Source organism: Anolis carolinensis, unplaced genomic scaffold (assembly GCF_035594765.1).
Source record: "Anolis carolinensis isolate JA03-04 unplaced genomic scaffold, rAnoCar3.1.pri scaffold_15, whole genome shotgun sequence".
NCBI lineage: Eukaryota > Metazoa > Chordata > Lepidosauria > Squamata > Dactyloidae > Anolis > Anolis carolinensis.
The window spans coordinates 2,943,681-2,953,680 of record NW_026943826.1 but is presented as its reverse complement, the minus strand read 5'-3'; the positions used below and the strand labels follow the sequence as shown (position 1 = coordinate 2,953,680).

General features: G+C 41.8%; 1 protein-coding gene across 2 annotated transcripts in view; it reads left to right on the top strand.

Moving 5' to 3' along the window:
* Positions 1–109: 109 nt before the first annotated feature.
* igsf21 (immunoglobin superfamily member 21) overlaps positions 110–10,000 on the top strand; it is a 296,609-nt gene continuing 286,718 nt past the window's right edge. Inside the window, exon 1 of one of the 2 annotated variants that reach the window (XM_062965556.1) lies at positions 110–2,753. In XM_062965556.1, coding sequence (XP_062821626.1) covers positions 2,696–2,753 — 58 coding nt within the window. In that variant the 5' untranslated portion in view covers positions 110–2,695. The remainder of the gene's footprint in view (positions 2,754–10,000) is intronic. The other variant, XM_062965555.1, reaches the window with a different exon arrangement.

Sequence of the window (10,000 nt, the reverse complement as noted above, 5' to 3'; positions counted from 1 at the left end):
AGGAGAAGCTCCTCCCTGGTTTCCTCCCTTTGGCTCCTCCCAGCCTCCCTCTCTGTGCCTGGTTCATGAAGAGTTAAGCCACCCCCCCCCCCCCCCGCCTGCCAGTGTGTGTGGTGAGAGCGAGCGAGAGAGTCAGCAGAGCCTGTGCTGCGGAGGGAGGAGGAGGAGCAGCGGAGAAGAGAGGCACCGCTTCCTCCCCCTCTTCCTCTCTTCTCTCCCGGTCTCTGTGTCTCTGCAATAAATCCGGCTTAAAGGACGAGAGCAGAGGAGCCCAGGGTGGATTAAAGGAAAGTCCGCCTAATACAGGGGGGGAAGAAAGAGCGGCAGAGGAAGAAGAGACAAAGCCAGGAGAAGGAAGAGAGGACGGGAGGATGAGTTGACGGCCGCCTTCCAAACTCCGGGAGGAGAGAAGAGAGGGCCGAGGAACAGGTGCCACAAAGGGCATCTTTTCGGGGATTATCACTCTCGGCATCCTTCGGACACTCATCCTCCATCGGAAACCGGTTTCGGCACCTTTTGGGGATTGGATTCGGCATCCTTTGGGTGCCGTTGAAGACCGATCTCGGGTACCACTTCTCGGCATTCCCAGTCTCAGCATCCCCGGAGGACTGGTCTCGGCATCCTTGGGGTGCCACTCTCAGGGACAGACAGAGAACGGGCGTCTGCATCTTTCAGATACGAAGCTCAGCATCCTTTGGGTACCACTCACAGCGTTTGGGGACTAAGCTCAGCAGCCTTCCGATACCAGTCTCGGCGTGATTCGGGATTTGCTTCGGCATTGCTCTGATACTATCGGGACTTGCTTCGGCACCATTCCGATACTAGTCTCAGCGTGATTTGGGACTTGATTTGGCATCGTTCCGATAACAATCTCGGCGTGATTCGGGATTTGCTTCGGCATCGTTCCGATACCAGTCTCGGCGTGATTCGGGATTTGCTTCGGCATTGCTCTGATACTATCGGGACTTGCTTCGGCACCATTCCGATACTAGTCTCAGCGTGATTTGGGACTTGATTTGGCATCGTTCCGATAACAATCTCGGCGTGATTCGGGACTTGCTTCGGCATCGTTCCGATACCAGTCTCGCTGTGATTCGGGACTTGCTTCGGCATCGTTCTGATACCAGTCTCGCCGTGATTCGGGACTTGCTTTGGCATTGATCTGATACCAGTCTCGCCGTGATTCGGGACTTGCTTCGGCATCGTTCCGATACTAATCTCGGCGTGATTCGGGACTTGCTTCAACATCGTTTCGATACCAGTCTCGCCGTGATTCGGGACTTGCTTCGGCATCGTTCTGATACCAGTCTCGCCGTGATTCGGGACTTGCTTTGGCATTGATCTGATACTAATCTCGGCGTGATTCGGGATTTGCTTCGGCATCGTTCCGATACCAGTCTCGCTGTGATTCGGGACTTGCTTCGGCATCGTTCTGATACCAGTCTCGCCGTGATTCGGGACTTGCTTCGGCATCGTTCCGATATTAATCTCGGCGCGATTTGGGACTTGCTTCGGCATCGTTTCGATACCAGTCTCGGCGTGTTTTGGGACTTGCTTCGGCATCGTTCCGATATTAATCTCGGCGCGATTTGGGACTTGCTTCGGCATCGTTTCGATACCAGTCTCGGCGTGATTCGGGATTTGCTTCGGCTTCGTTCCGATACCAGTCTCGGTGTAATTCAGGACTTGTTTCGTCATTGTTCCGATACCAGTCTTGACGTGATTCAGGACTTGCTTCGGCATCGTTCCGATACCAATCTCGGCATCCTTTGTGGACTGATCTCAGCATCCTTTGCTTATCTGTTTCAGGAGCCTCTGGGTACTACTCAGCATCATTTGGGAACTTGCTTCGGCATTGTTCCGATACCAGACTCTACATCTTTTATGGACTGATCTCAGCATCCTTTGGTTACCCATTTCCGGAGCCTCTGGGTACCACTCAGCATCATTTGGGAATTTGCTTCGGCATTGTTCCGATACCAGTCTCTGCATCTTTTGTGGACTGATTTCAACATCCTTTGGTTACCCTTTTCAGGATCCCCTGGGTACCACTCGGCATCATTTGGGAACTTGCTTCGGCATCTTTCCGATAACCGTTTCGGCATCCTTTGTGGACTGAGCTCAGCATCCTGTGGATACCAGTCTCAGTGTCGTTTGGGAACTTGCTTCGGCATCTTTCCGATACCCGTCTCGGCATCTTTTGTGGACTGATCTCAGCATCCTTTGGTTATCTTTTTCAGGGTGCCACTTCGGCATCATTTTGGAAGTTGCTTTGACATCCTTCCAATACCCATCTCGGCATCTTTTGTGGACTGATCTCAATCAGCATCCTTTGGTTAACTCCCTTGAGGACCGTTGTCAGCCTGACTGAGTCGTCCCTGGCTTGAATCGTTTCTCACCCAGGAATCCATCCTTTCTCCCCGTTCTCCCCGTTCTCCCCGTTCTCCCCACATCCCTTTGGCCCCTTTTTCTCCCGACTCTCCTCCTCTTCCTCTTCCCGGCGATGCTCGTTGCTTTGGCTGCTGGATGCCTCCGATGCTCCGTCTCCTCCGCCTCCTCCTCCTCTTCTTCCTCAACCCTCTCGGCTCCGTCTCTGAACATGTCTCTGCTCTTGTTGTCGATGCCCGATGCCTAAAAGTAGCCGCCTTTTTGGGAACCAGATGGAGTTTCTCTTCCCGGGGCCAAGACACCAACGATGAAACGCCTCCTGCCGCTCTGCTTCCTAGTCAGCAAACTTTTCCATGCCGTGCTGGGTGAGTGTGTGTTTCTCTTTGTACGGTGGCACTCCTGTCATTGGATCCGGAGTGAAACCGGTGTCATTCCGAAATACCATATGGATACACTGCCACCCGCCAAAAAAAATTGTGTTTCTCTTTGTGTGGTGGCACTCCTGTCATGACAGGAACCGGAACGAAACCAGTCTCGCTCTGGAATAGTATATGCATACACCAACCCGAATTGTGTTTCTCTTTGTGTGGTGGCACTCCTGTAGTGACAGGATCCGGAACGAAACCGGTCTCGCTCCGAAATAGTATATGCATACACCAACCCGAATTGTGGTTCTCTTTGTGTGGTGGCACTCTTGTCGTAACAAGATCTGGAGTGAAACCGGATTCGCTCCTAAATACTATATGCATGCACCGCCCCAAGTTGTGTTTCTCTTTATGTGATGGCACTCCTGTCATGACAGGATCCGGAGTGAAACCGGTCTCGCTCCAGAATAGTATATGCATATACCAACCCAAGTTGTTTCTCTTTATGTGATGGCACTCCTTTCATGACAGGATCCGGAGCAAAACCGAGCTGGATCCGGAACGAAACTGGTCTCGCTCCAAAATAGTATATGCATACACCAACCCAAGTTGTGGTTCTCTTTGTGTGGTGGCACTCTTGTCTTAACAGGATCTGGAGTGAAACCGGATTCGCTCCGAAATAGTATATGCATACACCGCCCCAAGTTGTGTTTCTCTTTATGTGATGGCACTCCTGTCATAACAGGATCTGGAGCGAAACCGGTCTCGCTCCAAAATAGTATATGCATACACCAACCCAAGTTGTGTTTCTCTTTGTGTGGTGGCACTCCTTTCATGACAGGATCCGGAGCAAAACCGAGCTGGATCCGGAACGAAACCGGTCTCGCTCCAAAATAGTATATGCATACACCAACCCAAGTTGTGGTTCTCTTTGTGTGGTGGCACTCCTTTCATGACAGGATCCGGAGCAAAACCGAGCTGGATCCGGAACGAAACCGGTCTCGCTCCAAAATAGTATATGCATACACCAACCCAAGTTGTGTTTCTCTTTGTGTGGTGGCACTCTTGTCTTAACAGGATCTGGAGTGAAACCGAGCTGGATCCGGAATGAAACTGGTCTTGCTCCAGAATAGTATATGCATACACCAACCCAAGTTGTGTTTCTCTTTGTGTGGTGGCACTCTTGTCATAACAAGATCCGGAATGAAACCGGTTTCGCTCCAAAATAGTATATGCGTACACCGCCCCAAGTTGTGTTTCTCTTTGTGTGGTGGCACTCTTGTCATAACAAGATCCGGAGTGAAACCAGTCTCGCTCCGAAATAGTATATGCATACACCGCCCCAAGTTGTGTTTCTCTTTGTGTGGTGGCACTCTTGTCATAACAGGATCTGGAGTGAAACCGGTTTCGCTCTGAAATAGTATACGCATACACCAACCCGAATTGTGGTTCCCTTTGTGTGGTGGCACTCTTGTCATAACAGGATCTGGAGTGAAACCAGATTCGCTCCGAAATACTTTATGCACGCACCGCTCCAAGTTGTGGTTCTCTTTGTGTGGTGGCACTCTTGTCATAACAAGATCTGGAGTGAAACCGGATTCACTCCGAAATAGTATATGCATACACCAACCCAAGTTGTGTTTCTCTTTGTGTGGTGGCACTCTTGTCGTAACAGGATCTGGAGTGAAACCGGATTCACTCCGAAATACTATATGCATACACTGCCCCAAGTTGTGTTTCTCTTTGTGTGGTGGCACTCTTGTCATAACAGGATCCGGAGTGAAACCAGTTTTGCTCCAAAATAGTATATTCATACACCAACCCAAGTTGTTTCTCTTTGTGTGGTGGCACTCTTGTCATAACAGGATCTGGAGTGAAACCGGTCTCGCTCCGAAATAGTATATGCATACACCAACCCAAGTTGTTTCTCTTTGTGTGGTGGCACTCTTGTCATAACAGAATCTGGAGTGAAACCGGTCTCGCTCTGAAATAGTATACGCATACACCAACCCAAGTTGTGGTTCTCTTTGTGTGGTGGCATTCTTGTCATAACAAGATCTGGAGTGAAACCGGTTTCACTCCGAAATGGTATATGCATACACCAACCCAAGTTGTGTTTCTCTTTGTGTGGTGGCACTCTTGTCGTAACAGGATCTGGAGTGAAACCGGTTTCACTCCGAAATAGTATATGCATACGCCATCTCCCTAAATTGTGTTTCTCTTTATGTGATGGCACTCCTGTCATAACAGGATCCGGAGCAAAACTGAGCTGGATCTGGAGCGAAACCAAGCTGGATCCGGAAAAAAGCGGTCTCGCTCCGAAATAGTATATGAATACACCGCCCCAATTGTGTTTTTCTTTTTGTGGTGGCACTCTTGTCATAACAAGATCTGGAGTGAAACCGCATTCGCTCTGAAATATTATATGCACGCACCGCCCCAAGTTGTGGTTCTCTTTGTGTGATGGCACTCCTGTCATAACAGGAACTGGAGCAAAACTGAGCTGGATCCGGAACGAAACTGGTCTCGCTCCGGAATAGTATATGCATACACCAACCCAAGTTGTGTTTCTCTTTGTGTGGTGGCACTCTTGTCTTAACAAGATCCGGAGTGAAACCGGATTCACTCTGAAATAGTATATGCATACACCGCTCCAAGTTGTGTTTCTCTATGTGTGGTGGCACTCTTGTCGTAACAGGATGTGGAGCGAAACCGGTTTCGCTCCGAAATAGTATATGCATACACCAACCCAAGTTGTGTTTCTCTTTGTGTGGTGGCACTCTTGTCGTAACAGGATCTGGAGTGAAACCGGTTTCGCTCCGAAATACTATATGCATACACCGCCCCAAGTTGTGTTTCTCTATGTGTGGTGGCACTCTTGTCGTAACAGGATCTGGAGTGAAACCGGTTTCGCTCCGAAATACTATATGCATACACCAACCCAAGTTGTGTTTCTCTTTGTGTGGTGGCACTTTTGTCATAACAAGATCTGGAGTGAAACCGGATTCACTCTGAAATAGTATATGCATACACCGCCCCAAGTTGTGTTTCTCTATGTGTGGTGGCGCTCTTGTCGTAACAGGATGTGGAGTGAAACCGGTTTCGCTCCGAAATAGTATATGCATACACCAACCCAAGTTGTGTTTCTCTTTGTGTGGTGGCACTCTTGTCGTAACAGGATCTGGAGTGAAACCGGTTTCGCTCCGAAATACTATATGCATACACCAACCCAAGTTGTGTTTCTCTTTGTGTGGTGGCACTTTTGTCATAACAAGATCTGGAGTGAAACCGGTTTCGCTCTGAAATAGTATATGCATACACCACCTCAAGTTGTGTTTCTTTTTGTGTGGTGGCATTCTTGTCATAACAAGATCCGGAGTGAAACCGGTCTCGCTCCGAAATAGTATATGCATTCAATCAAACATCGGACACTTCCCAAGTGTCTAGGACTGTGTGATGTATCGGCGAATAATGCGTGCAAATCCAGGTAGGGTGGCCTTTTGCAGCTGACAGATGGCCATTTGTCAGTACCAAATTGTTTTTAAGTGCAGGCCAAGGCCTTTGGGCACTGCATACAGTGTGCCGATCACCACTGGGACCACCTTGACTGGCTTGTGCCAGAGTCTTTGCAGTTCGATCTTCAAATCCTCATATCCTAAAGGCTTTTCCAGTTGCTTCTCCTCAATTCTGCTGCCTTCGATGATCCATACTTTATTTTTCTCCATGATCGTGCTCCAAAACTCTTGTCTGTCTGAACTTGGAAGTCCCAGAGTAGTTTGATATGTTCATTTTGTGTAACTTTTTCAGGCTGTTTTTTGTCACAGGCAGATGGTCTCTCTGGCACACGTTCCAAGTAGATCATCTGAGCAACAGTATTAAGTCTCTGCTTGTAGTCTGTCTGTGCAATCTTCTTGCAGCAGCTGAGGATGGGATCTATTGTTTCGTCTGCTTCCTTGCAGAGTCTACATTTGGGATCTGTTGTTGACTTTTCAATTCTGGCTTGGATGGCATTGGTTCTAATGGCTTGTTCTTGGTCTGCAAGAATCAGGCCCTCCGTCTCCTTTTTTTTTCATTATTATTATTATTATTATTATTATTATTGATACAAAGACAGAGTATGACGCAGCCAACGAGATCTATATGCTGGATTTCATATCACAAAATCACAAATCAAACACTTCCCAAGTGTTTAGGACTGTGTGATGTGTTTTTGGATGATGCGCGCAGATCCCAGTAAGGTGGCCTTTTGCCATTATTATTATTATTATTATTATTATTATTATTATTATTATTATTATTATTATTATTATTATTATTATTATTATTATGTCGAATACTTCCTAAGCGTTTAGGACTGTGTGATGTGTAACAACAACAACAACAACAACAATAAATTCATCACACATAATTATTATTATTATTATTATTATTATTATTATTATTATTATTATTATTTTATGTTGAACACTTCCTAAGCATTTAGGACTGTGTGATGTGTAATAATAATATTAATAATAAATTCATCACACATTATTATTATTATTATTATTATTATTATTATTATTATTATTATTATATGTCAAATACTTCCTAAGTGTTTAGGACTGTGTGATGTGTAATAATAATAATAATAATAATAATAATAATAATAATACATCACACATTATTATTATTATTATTATTATTATTATTATTATTATTATTATTATGTCGAATACTTCCTAAGCGTTTAGGACTGTGTTATGTGTAACAACAACAACAACAACAACAATAAATTCATCACACATATTATAATTATTGCCATTATTATTATTATTATTATTATTATTATTATTTTATGTTGAACACTTCCTAAGCATTTAGGACTGTGTGATGTGTAATAATAATATTAATAATAAATTCATCACACATTATTATTATTATTATTATTATTATTATTATTATTATTATTATTATATGTCGAATACTTCCTAAGTGTTTAGGACTGTGTGATGTGTAATAATAATAATAATAATAATAATAATAATAATAATAATACATCACACATTATTATTATTATTATTATTATTATTATTATTATTATTTATGTCAAATACTTCCTAAGTGTTTAGGACTGTGTGAAGTGTAATAATAATAATAATAATAATAATAATAATAATAATAATAATAATACATCACACATTATTATTATTATTATTATTATTATTATTATTATTGACACAAAGAAATAGTATGACACAGCAAACGAGATATACATGCTGGATTTTGTATCACAAAATCACAAGTTGAATACTTCCCAAGTGTTTAGGACTGTGTGATGTGTAATAATAATAATAATAATAATAATAATAATAATAATAATAATAATAATAATAATAATTTCATCACACATTATTATTATTATTATTATTATTATTATTATTATTATTATTATTGACACAACGACGTTGTATGACACAGCAAACAAGATAGACATGCTGGATTTCGTTTCACAAAATCACAAGTCGAACACTTCCCAAGCGTTTAGGACTGTGTGATGTATTTTCGGATGATGCGTGCAGATCCCAGCAGGGTGGCCTTTTGCAATTGGCAGATCGTAATTTTGTCAATGTCTATTGTTTCCAAATGCCGGCTGAGGTCTTTTGGCACGGCACCCAGTGTGCCCATCACCACCGGGACCACCTGCACTGGTTTCTGCCAGAGTCTTTGAAGTTCAATCTTGAGGTCCTGAGAGCGGCTGAGTTTTTCCTGTAGTTTTTCGTCAATGCGACTGTCACCTGGGATGGCGACATCAATGATCCAAACCTTTTTCTTTTCCACAACTGTGATGTCTGGTGTGTTGTGTTCCAGAACTTTCTCAGTCTGGATTCGGAAGTCCCACAGTATCTTTGCGTGCTCATTTTCCAAGACTTTTGCAGGTTTGTGATCCCACCAGTTCTTTGCTGCTGGGAGGTGGGACTTGTGGCATAAGTTCCAATGAATCATTTTGGCCACGTAGTTGTGCCTCTGTTTGTAGTCTGTCTGTGCAATTTTCTTACAGCAGCTGAGGAGATGATCCATGGTTTCGTCAGTTTCCTTGCACAGTCTGCATTTTGGGTCATCAGCTGATATTTCGCTCTTGGCCTGAATTGCCTTTGTCCTGATGTCTTGCTCCTGGGCTGCAAGGATCAGGCCTTCTGTCTCCTTCTTCAGGGTCCCATTCGTGAGCCAGAGCCAGGTCTTCTCCTTATTATTATTATTATTATTATTATTATTATTATTATTAATTGCCTTTGTCCTGATGTCTTGCTCCTGGGCTGCAAGGATCAGGCCTTCTGTCTCCTTCTTCAGAGTCCCATTCGTGAGCCAGAGCCAGGTCTTCTCCTTCTCAGCTTTTCCTTCAATTTTGTCAAAGAACTTTCCATGCAATGTTTTGTTGTGCCAGTATTATTATTATTATTATTATTATAATAATTATTATTATTTTATGTTAAATACTTCGTAGGCATTTAGGACTGTGTGATGTGTAATAATAATAATAATAATAATAATAATAATAATAATAATAATAATAATAATAAATTCATCACACATTATTATTATTATTATTATTATTATTATTATTATTATTATTATTATTATTATTATATGTCGAATACTTCCTAAGCATTTAGGACTGTGTGATGTGTAATAATAATAATAATAATAAAAAGTAATAATAAATTCATCACACATTATTATTATTATTATTATTATTATTATTATTATTATTATTATATGTCGAATACTTCCTAAGCATTTAGGACTGTGTGATGTGTAATAATAATAATAATAATAATAATAAATAATAATAAATTCATCACACATTATTATTATTATTATTATTATTATTATTATTATTATTATTATATGTTGAATACTTCGTAGGCATTTAGGACTGTGTGATAATAATAATAATAATAATAAATAATAATAAATTCATCACACATTATTATTATTATTATTATTATTATTATTATTATTAGTCAAATACTTCCTAAGCATTTAGGACTGTGTGATGTGTAATAATAATAATAATAATAATTTCATCACACATTATTATTATTATTATTATTATTATTATTATTATTATTATTATTATATGTCGAATACTTCCTAAGCATTTAGGACTGTGTGATGTGTAATAATAATAATAATAATAAAAAATAATAATAAATTCATCACACATTATTATTATTATTATTATTATTATTATTATTATTATTATT